The sequence below is a fragment of the Accipiter gentilis genome, chromosome 3 (assembly GCF_929443795.1).
Source record: "Accipiter gentilis chromosome 3, bAccGen1.1, whole genome shotgun sequence".
Classification (NCBI taxonomy): Eukaryota; Metazoa; Chordata; class Aves; order Accipitriformes; family Accipitridae; genus Astur; species Astur gentilis.
The window spans coordinates 35,197,646-35,214,916 of NC_064882.1; the positions used below are offsets into that span (position 1 = coordinate 35,197,646).

General features: G+C 36.9%; 1 protein-coding gene and 1 long non-coding RNA gene across 5 annotated transcripts in view; one reads left to right on the forward strand and one right to left on the reverse strand.

Moving 5' to 3' along the window:
• The window catches only part of JAKMIP1 (janus kinase and microtubule interacting protein 1), a 175,348-nt gene that overhangs the window by 20,964 nt on the left and 137,113 nt on the right, over positions 1-17,271 (reverse strand). For 2 of the 3 annotated variants that reach the window (XM_049797894.1, XM_049797896.1), the window contains exons 13-20: positions 16,897-16,959; positions 15,613-15,711; positions 12,530-12,631; positions 9,515-9,568; positions 8,599-8,664; positions 4,846-4,914; positions 1,972-2,049; positions 221-424 (exon numbers count right to left, since the gene is read on the reverse strand). In XM_049797894.1, coding sequence (XP_049653851.1) covers positions 221-424; positions 1,972-2,049; positions 4,846-4,914; positions 8,599-8,664; positions 9,515-9,568; positions 12,530-12,631; positions 15,613-15,711; positions 16,897-16,959 — 735 coding nt within the window. Of the gene's footprint in view, positions 1-40; positions 425-1,971; positions 2,050-4,845; positions 4,915-8,598; positions 8,665-9,514; positions 9,569-12,529; positions 12,632-15,612; positions 15,712-16,896; positions 16,960-17,271 lie in introns of those variants that run through there. The other variant, XM_049797893.1, reaches the window with a different exon arrangement.
• Positions 419-8,542, forward strand: LOC126037547 (uncharacterized). 2 transcript variants are annotated; one of them, XR_007505744.1, is made up of 4 exons: positions 419-1,227; positions 5,361-5,530; positions 6,182-6,346; positions 8,083-8,542. It is a non-coding gene; the product is annotated as an uncharacterized LOC126037547 (long non-coding RNA). The 2 variants fall into 2 exon arrangements; XR_007505743.1 differs by lacking the exon at positions 8,083-8,542 and having other exon boundaries at positions 6,182-7,261.

The following is a 17,271-nucleotide window of genomic DNA, read 5'->3' on the forward strand; positions in this document are numbered from 1 at the left end:
GCGACAGGACCCGGTAGGGAGACAGTGACTTGTTTTGCGTGCGTACCATGCCCAGCGCAACGGGGTCCTAACGCTGCGCGTCTCCTTGACACGGGAGCAATCCAAGGAATAGACTAAGCGTAACTCCACGAGGTGAGGGTGAAGCGATACTGTTGTACGGGCAGTGGTGGCAACCACAGAGGTAACACCAACAAGGGGGAGGAGAGACAACCGGGATTACCTGCTGTGCCTGCTGCAGCAGCTCCATTCGCTCGTGCAAGATCTGGCTGTCAAACTCGCGGCTCTGCCTCAGGATCTGCCGCCGCACCTTCTCCACTGCAGCTCGCAAATCCTCCCTCTGGGCTTCGGTCAACGACTCGCTCGCCCGCCTTCCCGGATCCTGCTGCAGGGCATTATACAGCGTGGCTTCCAGCTCCTGGATTTTCTAGTGCAACCCAAATCACACACAGACAGGCTGCCGTTTGAATCCAGTAAGCAAACAACCCACCAACGGCTACAGGAGAAGGCTAGCAAGCGAAACCTTAGGCAGGAGGGAAGGACGGACACAGACAGGCAGACAGAAAGCGGCAGTCGTGAGCAGTGAGGAGCATTCCACGCAGAGTGCACGTAGCCTCCCGGCACTGATTTACACCCGGGAGATGCTTCCCATTCTAGTAAGAGATTGATTTCTTCTATTTAAGAAAGATTCGGATGATAGGTCCGCGTTCAATACATGATAAAACCCCACCTCCTGATGCTGACTGACTGTTACAAAATTAAGGCACCCTAACAGATTCCCTTCAACCGCAACGGAATTGTTAAGCCATCCTATAAAGTAAAAAGCCCACAGGGAGAACTGCGAACAGAAATCTTACTGTCTCCCTGTCTCTGGTCCTACTGTCCTGCCATCAATTTCTCGAAGTCTACGTCACTGGCTTGGTTCCAAGTTGCCATCAGCAATGAGGAAAGGAACACTTGTACACTTGTATCCCTCATCAGTCTCTTGCCGTTTGTCAGATTCCTAACCAGATTCTCATGCGCTGACCAAAACTGCAGCACTTTGGAAAGCAGAGCGCACAGAGGAACTTCACGTTCGCTTGGAGAACTGTATTCCCAGGAGCAAAGAAAGAAAGGAATCACGGCAGTGTTTCCCTGATTACTGGGGTTAGTATGATCCATCCAGACTGACAATATTTGGATCAAGAGCATAAGACAACATCCCTTTAGCCCTCATAACACCTTTGTGAGGTAGGTAATTCTATCCATATTAGTGATGCATAAACAGCTGCACAGAGAGGTTAAATGGCTTGCCCAAGGTCACAGTGCCAGAAATAGAGCCTTCTTGCTTTTGTCTCTGTTATCTGCTCTGAGCACAAGACCTTGCTTCTTTTTTGAAAAATATTTCCCCATAAATAATTCTTCAGGCCATTATATTTTGATTTCTTGAAGTCTCACTATTAACAAAGTTGGGTGTGCAGTTTTACCAGTTCCTAGATAATTCCTGCTTGTTGCTTAGCCTGAGAGGGGGCAAGGTTGCAGCTTCTCTTTTGAAAACTAGGAAGGGTAAGGTTGGATAGGACCTCACAGGAAGGAATCACATAGGAAGAACAGGCATACCCAACTTAAGATTGATTAGCAGCAGTAATATTTACACATGCTTAGGGAAAAGCAATATTGGAAAAGTTCTAAAGTAATTTCTGGTGTATTTTGTCAGTCATGGTTTTGTGCACACATAAACCAGCTCTTCCCATTCCAGATGTACTAACCAGATGTTCACATATTTTAGAATAAATAATGCAATGCAAAAATATTACACTTTTAAATGCTATAATCCATTTCCTAAGTCTCCATTTAAGTAATATTTGATTTCCTAGTCTGGCAGAAAAATAAATCAATTAAAAAATAACCCTATTTAAAATTAAAAGGAAAAAACCCCCTGTATTTTATCAAATCTGTTCAAACACGAAAATTTAATGACTGTTCTTTTCCTACCATGTATGCCTGGTCCAGAGCTTGTTTCCTGTAGTCGAGTTCTTCCTCTAAATAACCCTTCTGTTTACTGAACAGGTCCTGAGCAATAATAAAAACAAGGGAGTGTTTGTTCTTTATCCTAATTTGTGAAGAATCATAAATGCCATCACTTTTATGCGAGCTTTCTACTTGAAAGCAAAAGAAAATCTATAGCCAATGACCACATCCATCCTAAGGATATTTGGAATATCAAATTCACAATATTAGCACTTAAAGTATGTGTATTATATTAACAAGTTGTACCTAGAAAGCATAGACCTCTACGCCAGTGTACAAACCTGCCTTGACCTGACAGAAGTGCACACAGCAGCTGAAAGGTGAATGGGAATGTGCATGCATGTGGTCCAATAGCCATAACTCGCACAGGGCAGGCCAAGGAAGGGAAGAAAGGAAAAGTGAGGACATTTTACAGCTTTTCTAAAAGTACTCAGTGTGTACGCTTAAGGAAATCACGGGGCAAACCCTGATCTGTGTTGTCTAGCCTGTTCTTCTAGGGAGGAAACCAGAACATGCAGGGCTGCAGCTGCGTTCTGCAGCAGCATTCCCTGATGCATTACTGAAGCGGAAGTAAAAACTCAGTTCTCAACTTGTAAAGGCAGGAAGCCAATTTGAAATGGGTAAAGTGATGCCCAGAGAGGTTAAGTGACTAGCTGAAGAGCTGAAGAAGTTTTCAAGATACCTAGGATTTACGGGGATTTTTTCTTTTGTTTTTAAAAATCAAACTCACCAACTTTCACAGTTATATATACACACAGACGCACACTTATATATATGTGTGTATATAAATATATATTAAAAAAACACAGGCTGGGATTTCAGCGGAACTCAGTATCCAAAAGCATGATGTTACAAGAAAGCTGTGGACATTTGAATGGTTGCCTGAAGAGTCAAGCAAGAAGGGAATTGGCTGGTGACAGTGCTCTTGCAAAACATGCCTTTAGACTGTTTTGGATGATAGTAAGTAGAATGTAAAACAGTTACTTGATTTTATTAGCTTTTCTCTCAAGGCAGGTTTTCATGTTCAAAACAATTAGTAATGGAAAGGAGAGAAGCCCTTTGATTGAATTTAATATTTTCCATCATTCTTTTTTCTATTCAACATATTCTTTCATTTCCTCAATATATAGAATAAATGCCAAATTAAGTACATGGGGTTCTTAAGATGATTAATTGTAGCTTTTATTAACAGTATAAAAAAATCAAGTGTTGCTGGTCTGGTTAGTCCTGTAGGACATATTCCTCAGCTCCTTCTGGACATCTCCATAACTCTGAAGAGAGTAATATGACATTAGACACCATGTTTACGCAACTGAATCCCACCTTGACTACCCAGGTGGCATTATATTCTTATGTGGATTACAGCGAGAGCTACGTGGCTGTTGTACAAGATGCAATACCCCCACGCATTGGGTAACACATAGTAAAGGACAGGCCTGGTCCTAACGTGCTTACAAGCGTCTGACACCAGAGAAGTAGACTGACTTGCCCAAGACTATAGAGAGGGTCAGTGCTACCAACAGATCCCAGAATAGCAATGCAGCTGCCCTCATCATGTTGCTTCTCCAAAAGCTATTGTAAAAGCTGGCCACGAAAAGCAAGAGGGAAGGAAACACGAATAGGATCTCAAACTCTTAACATGGTTTCCAAGGACAACTAAATCAGTGCTCAGCCCTTCTGAAAGTGTCGTGCTAGAATATTATTTCTAAACTCATTTCACAGTTGAGTCAATCATTGGCAATGCAGACTTCTCAGATTGCTATGCTAAACAAACAGATACAGTTCTATGCAGAGTAAGACTTGAAAACATCACAGGTAGTAAGTGGGAAGATAATCAACCAAGTTAGAAACTACTGTTTTCCAGTTCCTTTTATAAAAGAATCCAGTATTTGTGGGCACGTTCCCTCTCCAAAACCTTTGCATTTTTCCATAACAAGTTAAAAATAAAGAAATACTAAATGTGGAAAGGATCATACCTATGTTCAAGTACAATCAGTATGATCGGCTACACTCAACAGAGAACACAGTCTGAGCACTTTTTTTTTTTTTTTTTTTTTTTTTGATTGTGGCCCAAATACACACTTCTTCAGTGGCCCTGGGCAAATCACTTAACCTCCCTGTCTCAGTTTCCCATTCTTTAAGATTAATGTAATGCTGATCACTCATCTACCTGTAAAAGGTGTGGCGAGGATTAATCAGTGTTTGTAAAGCATTTGAAGATGAGAAGCACAGCATGCATGGTAAATCAATAAAACCAAACACTTATTCCAAAACTCTTTGTTCAACGCATGGAAAAATAAGGTCAGTATAGCACTGCATAGTACTATAATAGTTTGTTATGCAAGGCAGAAGTTCTTTTGAGAAAACATTCTGTCTTTAAGCATGAAGACCTTCGGTCAAAAAAGGTCATCTGGAGTGAGAGGTCTTTACAACTTGTCCAGAAGCCAAATACCAGAGAGCAAAGAAATATCTTTGACAATTCTACTAACATGACCCCAGGATTAAAAAGATGATGCTGTTGCCAGACAAATTAATACACAGAGAAAGCACAAAGACAATTTCACACTGTTTGGTTAATAAGCTCTGTCAAGTTATGCCTTTGTATCCTAATTTGTATATGTTTTGCTATTTTTCTTCTGTATAGATTTGACAGTCCCCTCGCACCCCAAAGAATACAAGCAATAAATTGTTCTAGAAACCTCTTGGCTGTTTTACTATAAAGCAATCTCTGTTAAGCGGAGAAAGGCAGCATATAATCAACCTGTGATGAAGGTTATGCACGTTCCTTTGAGATGAGTTTTAGCTAAATTAATTATATTTTTAGTTATTGTTCCTTACCTTTTCATTCTCCAGATCTAACATCTTCTGGGTCAGTGCAGCTTCTGTCCCCTCTATCTGTTTTAACCACTACATGAACATAGCAGTGTGAAGAGGAAAAAATAAAAAATTAAAAAAACCAGAGCTTTTGAAAAATTTGCACTGAACATTTTGCAAGTTTGTCGCCAACACTCCCAGGCATATGCTTTCCCCTTTACTATCTATTCACTTTGAAGTTACACATGAATAAACAGGTTGTGAAAACATAGGCAGAATGGAGGACTGCAGAAACACACTAAAGACCAACAAGTGGAGGTTGATTTCCTACAATAAATTAAAGTTTTTTCCCCTGTAAAGTTCAAGATACAAAATAGACTTGGGTCAAGAATGCAAAATCAACCTGATTGTTTCCGACTTGATATACCCAATGCTTGTTGGCCTGATTTGCAAAACCATCATAAGACTTCAGGACACCAGTCCAGATGGCAATTTAAACAAAAGACAAGGTGGCAAACTCAATCCTTTATTTTGCACAGTTTGCTGCACCCTTCGTGGGAAGAGGGTCACTTCTAAAACATTGGTAATGTAGAGGGAACAATAAAACGGACAGGCGGATGGAAGTTCATGCAGCTGCTACCATGAATTCCTTACCATTCTGGTGATAAACAAAACAATCAGAATGAAGAATGGCCATTGCATTCCAAAGGTAAAATTACAAATAGTAATAACTAAATGCATGGATAGAAGGTTCTTGCTTAATTACTAACCGTCACCAGGATTATATTAATATTCAGCATTTAAGTTTATTGGAAGGGATGGGAATGCTCAGTTCTGCATTGTTTTATTTCATTTCCTTAATGGTCTACAATAAGGATCAATGACTAGCTTACAGAAAGTATAGTTTAGATCAATGCTTCTTTTTGTAGCGCCAGCTCCCATTAAGACCAACTGTAGCTTTGCCACTGATAATTATCACTTTCCTCAGATGCTGTGCTTACTAACACTAGATTACTCCTATTTACTTTAATTTTTTTGGTAAGCTTTACATATCAACTTTTTTGATTTAGGGTTTTGGTGAATTCATTGGGGTTCAGACTCAAAGGAATCAATTACATCCATTTATTTTCCCCAAAGATTTAGATAGGAAATCTGCAAACATAACTTTACAAATTAGCAAAATGTGAATTCATTACTTCATCCTTTTGGACCTTCCACTATTTAAGAGAGTGGTGGATAAAAATGGAAACTTGTTTTATTTACTTAATAGGTGTAGCTTTGTGTAGAGCTGAAAAAAGTGAACAGGAACACCATATTCCCCAGTGATTCTGTTTTCATCTTTGTTGTCTTCACTTTGAAGGTGACAGACTGAAGATATTCCTAAAGAAAGCCTCACCACTGATACAGGATTCAGCAGGACAGTGAACCCTTGAAATCAATAGAAGTGGGAAGTCCTCAGCATCTCTCACAGCTATTTGCAAATGAAGGGTTATTTGCAAAAACTGGAGGTCTAATTTTTCTGAAGGTATGAATGATATGCAAAACTGAATGTTGATTCTCATCCTCCTATGCCTGTAAGCCTTTCCAGAACCAAGGGGCACAGAAGAGAAAACCATGTATTTAGGAGTCGTAATAAGTTGTAGCATTCAAATAAACTTCTGGATTGTGCCAGCAGAAGCCAGAAACTTTCCTTGCCTGGCAGCCTGATTTCCAAAAGATCACTTCTAGTGGCTGAGTATAATAGATTTGATCTAAATAAACACTGAGTGTGACTAATTAGCACGTGACTATAATTAGCACGACACCTGTCCGTAGTACCATTTCTCTACCAAAAGATCCCATTATGAGATGATTATATATGATAGTTTCTTGTAATTAAGGAACTATAGGAATGCACATGGGAAGCTGTCTGGCCCTTATTTAGAGGGACATCTGAAATGGTTTCATTACACTGGAGAAGGCAGTGGAGTTGCTTTAAATTTTCTTTACTCTAAATTCAGTATAGGCACTCATTAGAACAATCACCTAGTCTTACTTATCAGATTTTGCCTGATTTTGTCTGTGCTGTAAACCACAGTATTATGAAACATGCTATCCCGTTTGTTTTGTTAAGGACAGCACAAGACTATTTTCTGTTATTCTTTGTCTTAGTAAACTTTGGACATGGATAGTGCCTTCTGTTATTGAGAAAATCAGAGCCACTTGATTAGCCTGTACCTCAAATGTGCACCATGAAAAAGAGGAAAAGGTTTCATGCTTCTCAGAGTACCCTCTTGATTCAATTTGCTGTCAGCTTGTACTTATTGGATTACTGGGAGGCACTTCACTAAACTGATATAAAATGGATAAAGTCCATAGATAACATGAACTATTTTCATCTCATTCTTTAAATGCAGTCTATTTACCTATACAAGATAAAACTAAAATCTCCATCTTTCTGATGAAGTGTTCAATTTTTTAATAAACAGATTATCTGATAAGACCACAAAAAAAAAAAAAAAAAAAAAAAAAAGAAGAAAAAATCCATTAAGGCAAACTAGGAACTTTTGTCAAAAAAAAAAAAAAAAGTGAAATGAAATTATAGACCAACTTTAACATATGAAAATAAATAAAGTCTCCATTGTAATCGTATGTTTCTATTCATTGAAGCAATTATTTCAGCTGACAAAGCTTCCAATCCCTTACTGCTGTGATCAGTTGCTAATGGAAACAATTTATAGATTGCAGTATGTTCTATTCTGCACTACTCTGACACAAATTAAACAAGCTCCCTAATTCCAGTGGCACTTTTTGCACAAACACTAATTTACTTGAGCACTAATAACCCAGTCCAGTCCCTAAAGTCCAGCCAGTTTTGGTCTCTGTCTTAGCCTTGTGTACTGGTGTTCTTCCACTTTCCTTATTCAATGTAAAGGGCTATGATCATCACCTCCTCTTTTTAATGCTTTAATGCAACGAAAAGCATAGAGATTTTAGCACTTTTTTTGCTTATGGCAATTACTTACTTAAATCAATGATTATTACAGTCCCTAATTTAGATTATCTACATGAAGATATTTAGATAAGTAGATTATCAAAATCATACTAATTAAAGCAATTATTACAAAATGCTCAGATTTTAATTTTTAAGTTCTGATTCTAAATTTCCAAAATGCATCTAGGAAAGATGTAATAGAAACCTATGAAAAGGATGCACAAAGCTTCTTCAGAGAAAAAGGCAACCCTTTCTTAGTTCTAAATGTCATCTTTATTCATATACAGATTATATTCTCTCTGTAATTGGAGAAGAACTAGTCATGCAGAACTGAGTGACCCAACTGATTACCTGTCCTGTACAAACTATTTTTTCTCTATCTATGCCCACTAATTTACAGAGGAAAGGGCCACAGACCACTTGGAGCCTTTTCAGTCACTCATAGAAATAAGCCCCAAATGGACCATGGTGGTACGACTTACAGAGGACTTCACAGCACCCTGTTCCCAGAGAGCTGAAGACATTGGCACTTCTGCGAATGAAGACTCTTTTCTTAAGTGGCTTTTTAATACTTTATTCTAAGGGAATATCTCTAAAACATGTTTTTATTTTTAAGTTGGGTTTATTTTGTAAATTTGATTTTACCTCAAGACATCACAATCTCAACAGTCATGTGAAGATGGATACATGCTCCAAATCCAGACAACCTGAACAAAAAAGCCATGCTTCCCTGGCAAAGTTATATGATATCTTAGAAGACATGGTCAGTCTTTAGGCAGAGAAAAATCTTTACTGAATTCTACCTTTTCACAGAGGGAAAGCACAGTCCCAGCTTGGATTATTGCAACCTGTTCTTCATTTCTCAGATTCTAAAATACAAAAAGATACATTTTAAATTGGATTGCAAATCCCTCCTTCAACACAGATGATAAATTTTAACTGTACCTTAAAGAATAAATCAGCAATAACATTTAGGATTTTATAAGCATGACCAGAAAGGATCCTATGATTGAAAGTATTAAAAGCTAAACCAAGGGTACTTAGTCTCCACTCTATTACAGTACACCACTCCCAGAACACTTTTGCAACAGTTCATTATTCAATGAAAATTAAGTGGTTTCTGTCAGGGATTTTGAATATATTTTTTTTTTCTAGGCAGAAAAATGCCTGTTCACTGGACTATAGCCCTGCAGCAAGTGAATCTCCATCTCATGCACTTCAGAGCTAGAATTCCTACTAATGAAAACAATGCAAAGAAAGAGCAAGTACCATAGAAACCTCCACAGAACTTTCAACATAAAAAGTAAATCTAGAGCTTAAAACTAGTATTATAAAGAACTCAAACTGTTAAAGCTACCTATAAACTGGACCCAACTCCATGGATGTTTTTGTCCCAACTGCATGACTATGATTTTATACTAGCCTGTTCTATATCTTTTCCCTCTGCCTACTACAGTGCCTTTTTTCCATGTCATTCAGCCAAGATCGGATCCTATCTTGAAAAAATACACTTTTCACTAGCATCAGTTTAACTGAAAGATTTTCTTTTAAGTTTGTAAAAGTAGTACTTAACCATTAATATTGTTCATACAGATACAGGCATATAAAAATTGCCCTGTGCATTTTCTAGAATGTTATTATCTGCTGGGGGCGGGAGGGGAAATCCTGCCTTAAATAACCATAAAACTAGAAGTATATTTGAAATTAAAAATTTGTTACCCCATTATCTCCAAGAATATCTAGCTTCTTCATAAGTTCAGATATATTCACGTCCTGAAAAAGATGTTCAACACTTATTTTTTATAAAGTAGGTGAGAAACAGTTTTTATATGCTACATTTTATGTACTCTTTATTCACTTCTGCATGCAAAAAGACTTGAAATGTAAATAAGTGAAATATTAGTTTTGCATCACAATTACAAGAGTGTTATTGATACTTCCAGAGACAAAACCAAATCTCACTCTTGATTATAGCAAGCAACCTTGATGTCTGTGTATGAGGGCAGAATGTTCCTGTACCATTCACATTTATCATCCTGCTGACGTATGTGGATGAAGGATCAAAACTGATAAACAGGAGTAAAGGACTGGGTTTTTCTGTTTGTTTGGAGCATCAAGCACATCAAGCTACAGAAGTTAAAAGGACGGAGAGCATGAACAAAATAATTGCTAAGAAGGTTTGTTGGGTGGTTTGGGGTTTATTTTCTTTGTTAAACAAAGGTGTGGACTTTCAAACCAGCCTTACAGTGGCAGAAGGGAATATGCATGGTGGGCTGAACACGCTCCTCCAAACGCTATCAGCTCACAACCTTTGTGAGTAGAAAGCCACGTTTCTCTGCCAGTCAGCCCCCAGACCCACAAAAAGCAGTGAAGAAACCATCCTTATTAAGGCCCAGTCACTGAAATCAAGAAAAACACTGCTCTGATCCAAAAAAGAGAGAAATAAATTCACATGATGTCTGTATTTTACACAGTGCCAGGATCCATTCCTGGGCCCGAGAGCTCTATTTTCTACTTTAAAAAATTGTTGGAAAGGTTCATGGAACTGTTTAACCTGTGATAATCACATTCTCCTGAACTATCCCAAGTATGGTCCACAAGTTAATGTGGACCAGGGATCATTCCCATTGACAGCTTGTATGCAGCCATGCTATTTGAAGGTAGTTAGGCTTGAGAGCATCGGCAAAGACCAGTTCATGTTAGTCCAAAATGCTTTATACACATGCATAAAGCAGGACAGCCTAATTAAATGCTGGCACCTTCAACTTCTACTCACATTCAGCACTTCTTAGAAGAGGCCAACATTTCACAGGGCTGTGTATTGGCTCACTAGTTTCGTTACTTACAGTACGTAACGCGCTGGTTTGCATCTATGTGTTGTGCAACTGTATTGTGTGGGTAGTCAGGATGATCCATCCTTAAAATTTTTTAAAGTTAAATTAGCTATGCTTGCAAAATACATAGCTACACCAGAATATATTTGCTCATGATTCTGTACCCAATAGACTCCAGTGAGGAAGTGAAAGATTTCCTGAAGATCAGACACAAATGTGGGAGGGAATCTACAAATTAGTCCATCCTGGCTCTACAAAAGGAGTAACGTCTGTGTTCAAGTTGGTCTATCCTGAGAATCCCCTCCCTCTCTTACCTCTCTCCCCAAACACTTCAGCAGTGTCTCAAATGTTATATTAGCTATTACACAGTGTACATCAGTAATTCTAGAATGGTGCGGACCTTAATACACACTTGTGTTTCGATCAGTGTTAAAACCAAAACTATTGATTATGATCAGCATTGACAACATTGAATAGAAACTTCTTTAGCTGATCAATTACACTAGTGAAGAATGGAATTCAGTAAGACATGCAAGTTCTTGCACCTATTGAGCCAGAAATACTTATTCTAATTCATTTATTTCCATGATGAAGCATACAGGAAGATTTAGAAACCAAATCATTCTAGAATCTAATTTGCTACTGATGGCTACCGATTTTGAAAGAAACTGAAAATATATAAAAAGTCAACAATTTCAGTATGCCCATATTAGGTGACTGCCCCTGCTTCCAGGTAAGTGAACTGAAAGGCAGATTGAAAAAAACACCTCTGTTTAGGAATGCAACAGAAGACAATAAAAAAAATATCAATTCTAGATCGTGGTAGGCTGTACCTGCTGCAGACAACAAGCAAATCAGAATAAGAGATAAGCTAAAAAGCATCCCATGGAGGCTCTATTTGAAAGGTAATATGCTAACTGAAGACTCTTGGTGTGGTTTGGGAAATGACTACCAAACCAAACCTGTAGGTAAGAATCAGATTTTAACTTTTTTTTCTGTTAGACTACTCAGTTCCCTAACAATATGCAGCCTACAATTTCAGTTTATTTCCACTGTGCTTACTAAGGCACTGAATAGAAACAAGCCTTCTGTAAGAGGACTTGTAAACACAATTACAAATACAAGCATAAATTACTAGCGAGTGCCATGGAGAATAACACACAGAGATATTCCACTTTAGTTACTCATGGAAGTGTTAGTCTGGCCTGTTGTGCAACATTACTCACAACATGAATCTGAATTCAGTCTTAAGTGAACCAGTATGCAAATCAATTTGTACAGCTAGCCTATTCAAGGGAGAACAGAAGTGAAAAGAGTAGTTCTTGCATCCTCATAGCAGAAGCTAATCACGTGAGATCCTGATGTTTATCTTGTGCTTGATCTAAAATTATATGAAGAGTCTCACCTATTTGAATAAGTTTTGGTTCAGGCACCTCATGCTTCAAGGCCTGGCCTAGGCAAAAAACTTAAGCATACTAACTCAACAAAGAAAATGCATAGGTGCTTCACTAAACTGGATGTAAAACAATACGTGAATGTCATATTTCTGACCTTAGATGAAAACATTTAATATCAAGAACAAAGTACTGTAGCAAGCCTGACAATTAATCACATCAACATCTACATTCTTCTCTGCCATGTTTTTACAGCAGTACGCTAGACTAAATGTAAATTATCTTGATTGACCAGCCTTCATTTTCATTGATAAACTCCTCACAGACTACCAGATCATATTCTTATGAAACCCTTTCCCCAGTTAAAAATATCTCTTATTACTATATTTATTTTTTTTCAGATTTTCTTCCCTATAGCAAGACGGCAAACCATTTGTTTGGATATTAGGTTGGTCATTCTGAAAACGTTCCTTGCCATCCAACTGTTACTAATGCTCTACATATACCTTTATTCCTTCTTGTTGACAGAACAGTTGAAGTGCACTTCCATTGTTTTCAGGGAAGGTGGTTATATGAAGGTTAAATGCCGGTGACCTTCGTTCTCTCTCCTGAGGAAAGATTTTGTTTAAAAACAACACGTGTGATTATATGTAAACAATTATTTACCACCTTTACAAAACATACTTGCACATTAAAAAGGCAGATTCCTATTCACATTCCAAATATATGGTATTTCCTCTTACTTTCACCATATTTGGAGGATTTGGGCTTTAGATAAGCACGAAAATGGTATTAGCTTCCAACTGATTCCATGCACACTCAGTTTCTGCAAAGTTAACCAACACTCTTCAGATGCAGGACTGCTTGCACACTGGCCAAAATCTGACTGGAGCCCTAAAAAACTCTGCAGTTTGTTATGTTGGTTATAACTTTATTTAACTATTGCTTTCTTTCATGGAACGAAGAAGAATTTAGGAAGAAGAAACTGCAGAAAAAAATTAAACTCCATCATGAAATAGTATTATCAATGAAAATTTTCTCAGTAGAATTAAAGATGTGTATCTGCTCCCTGTTTATTCTACGGTTAACCTTTCTATTAGAGTAAAATCCTCCGTCCAATTCACTGCACAACCCAGGATGTCAGAATATGTTGAAAGGCAGCACTACTCTATATTTACAAAGTTCTTTGTGCCAGAAGTAAAAATTATAAATTCTCATTTATCTAAAACTATAGTATTCCTAAAACTTATCCAGCCCATCTACTTGACTTTCACACATTTCTTCAAAATACCAACCTATTATTTCTTCAGAAGGCAGAAATACAGAAAAACAATAAATAAGCAATTTTACTTAAATTAAATTGTAACATGCTTGTGAAAATGACTGGACTGAAGGCTCTGGGCAACTAAGGCACTGGGTCTTACCCTGAATTCTCTATGGCTATGGGAACATGAGTGAGGAAAATCAGATTTCCTCTCCATATTACAAGAGGAGGCACTGGCAACAAGAGCTTCAGTTTCATACAGTACAATGAAAGAGAGCTACCGCAAATATTTTAGTTCCTATGACCATCCATGCGTTGCTCCTTTTTCTAAATCACAAAATGAGGTGCTTTAATTGATATGGCAAGTGGGCTGCATCCGTTCACTCAAGCAAGTTACAAAGCATGACAACTCTTGTTCATTAACTAACTAGTTTAAACCTAATTTGAAACTACAATGTAGAGGGAAAAAATCTCTGTACGCTATACATTTTTCCCCCTCATAGGCTCTATTTTAAATAATTTTTGCATTAACAGTCTAATTTTGAAATGGGCTTAAATGACCTACCTGTTGTAACCCAAAACCAGAAGCTTAATTCTTGTCCAAATTCAGTTAACATTTTAGATTTTTTTAACAAATTAATCAGTTGCTAGTGCATTAAACTCACCTGAATTTGCTTGCATTAATGATAAACAAATGGTTGTGTTTTCTACGCTAGCCTAATTTTCATCAAAATAATTTAAGTGCTCTCAAAAAATACTGTCCTGATTGCTAGAAGTGATCATGATTTTACTAAAGCATTCACATTGTCACATATGTGTCTACATGCTTGCCTACTAAGGAAAAAAATCTTTTCTTGCAATCACACAAAAATACTTCCATTGTTATTCTGTGAAACAAGTCCTTAAAGATTTGGCACATGACAAAACTTGACACATCACACTGAGCTATTTTTCATGTGATTCTTCCATGTGAAAAATACATTCAAGAAGAATGGGAAGCACTTTGGGAAGCAGTTTCTAGTGTAACTGCCAATTCAAATGCTAAATTGTTCAGTATTTTACTTTACAGTTGCTTAATAAAATATAAAGATCTGTATTAGAAAGCATGTTTATTTTCCTGAACATCTACTGAAATTCTAATAACCTAAATTCATAATTTTGAATATAATGGGCTATGACATAAAAATATATGGTCGATAAAGGATTAAAAAAAGATTAAGAAATGTCAAAGACAAAAAGTAGAATGTCCACATAACAGGAAGACATGACATTTTCATCTTTATCAGAGAAGTTACACATGCCAAGATTTTTGGTGAAACGTGCTGGGTGATGAAAATTATGGAGGAGTGACAATGACAGCTTTCTTCGAGAGTTTATTCTAAATGGTGTTAAGAATGCTGATGATCTTTGAAACCGAACAATGTGTTATCAGGCAGTACAATCGTGTGACAACTGTGCATCACGCACAACTAGTTTAGTGTTACTAAATTCGACATGGGCCCCATTTATGAGGTGATGAGGACCATTGCTTTCTACAGCAATCACAAGCTATATGTTTTAATTGTTATTAACAAATAATTTTGCTGTTATTTCATTTATGCAAAGTATAGAATTTATTTGCTATGGGCAACATACTACTTTCACACATAGAAGTTGTACTTGTGCTTCACCACTTTAACTTTGACATTCTCAGAGGGTTTTTTTTTCCTTTTTTCATTGACTGAGGCCAATTATTTCCAGTCCATGACCACTTTATACCACCAAAAAATGGATTTCAGGTAAGAGAAATTCTTTGAAAGCTGCTACCAAAATGTGTTCTTTTAAGATAATTTTACTTCATATTAATGTTGTCAATCTTAAATCAATGTAATTAAAAGCAATTGATGTGATGGATGTGTCAGATCTTTAGTCAGATCACTGCATGCAAGATGTGAGAAGGTGTGTTAATTTAAACGATGCCAACCAAGGCTGTAGTATACATACCAAGTGATTTTACATGCAGGAAAGGAGCAGTTATGGAAATGAAACAAATAAAAAAGGCAAAATATTGCAAAACAAAATATTTTATTAGATGAAAAACAAACTATATGCAATATATATTAGCTATATTACATCTTTATAAACATTAGTGAGCACTCTCTCCAAAACATATTAAGGCAGTGGCATCAATTTCATTATCCCAAGATACAACATTTAAAAAATAGATACCTAAGTGATTTCCCTTAAACATGCACCAGACATCAGTAATCTTTACAGGAATTTCAGCTTGGGTTCAAACATAATTTCTGCTCCATTTGAGAGTTTGCAACAGAGAGAATCTCTTACTTCAAGCTCTAGCACTCTGAATTCTAACAGCTCATTCTGGTCTTTTGCATCTTGCATCTCATTCTTCAGCTGATGCTCTTCTTGTTCCATTCTGTAAATCTGTGAGACAAACACAACATCATAACACCCCGTAAGCAGTGGAAAAGATACTGTACAGAGTTATGGGCCAGGGGTTTAGACAAAACTGTTAATTCAGTTTCTCATTAGATGTTGGGCCGTGTCTTGGACATAAAGAAGGAACGTAACATCAGAAAGTATTTGTGAGAACTGCCAGCAGAAAATGGTCGATGTTCTCTTAGAACAGTAATCTGGAAGTAGTATGAAGTGATACAAGCATTATATCTAAATAAGTTAGGCAATACAAGCTTTCTTTTAAAATCAAGTGAATGAAACTGGATTACATTAACATTTGGGTAGACTGTTCTCATTGTCTTTGCATAACTAGACATCTACTCTTTATGGTATATGAAAGACAATAATGGAGGGGTTTCAATGCCTACTTTTTAATTTCCCAGATTTGTGCTTTGGACCACTAACAATGACAAAATAGAAATTCAAAATTCACTATTCATTATGCCAACTAATAGTTTTGGTCTACTGTCTAGCTTAACTGGATGACCCTCTTATTTGTATGAAACTAAAGAGAAGTGTAACATCTGCCATAATGTACTAAATGCTTATAATACCCATTTAAGTGTCTGAATAAATTAAGTCCAGCTGTAGGTACTTTTAGTCATGAATTTTTCTTTGGTTACGTTATTCCTATTATATTAATATTGAGCTACTAATTAACCAAAATAATTCTTTGACTTCCTGAGTACTAGCTAACTTTCCCACCAATATCAATGAAGAACAATGAGGATGCTCAGCTCTGTGTATCTCAGATTGTAAAAAATGGAAGGCTAAAGGGAACAGGCAATTTTATTAGTGATCAGGACAATAATAATTGTTGTGTAACTGTATGGCAAAATACAAGATTTGACACTATGCCTAATATTTTAGATTGTATTTTGTTTGACACTAGAAGTATCAGCCAGCTTGGGTTCTACTGTTGGCTATACAATGTGTAACTCCACAATAAAAAGCAGCTTCCATTCCCAAAGAGTACAAAAGTATATTGGTACTTTAATCAGAGATTTTATCTGAATTTCTGTCTCTGGAGAAAAATAAAGTAAGCAATTTTCATGTTGATGTTCCAGTACTTAGTCTATTCATTTCCTTTTAACATTCTTTTATGATAAAGGGCAGCAATTGTGAAAATATTCCAAGATTCTGAACACGTACCTTCTCTAGCAACTCCTGATTTGTTCTGATTAACAGCTGCTTTTCTTCTACCCATTTTGAATCCTACGAGGAAGAAGAGGATTTAAAAGATTAAAATTATATATATTTTATTAAACAAGACAAATGAATGACCACAATAAGTAGAAGATTTCAGGCATCATTGTACATTCAAGTATAAAAATGGTCACAGATCAAAAAATAAAGCTGTCATAACTATTTCAAGGATAAATAGCATTTTAAACTACAGAGAAATAAAAGTTCCTTTCTTTTCCTGAAGCTGAGTCTCGTTTCCTAATATGTTCCAGCGAAGCATATACTTTAAAATCTTTACATATAGCAATTGTGGGTGAACACAGTTATATGATATTTCATGTA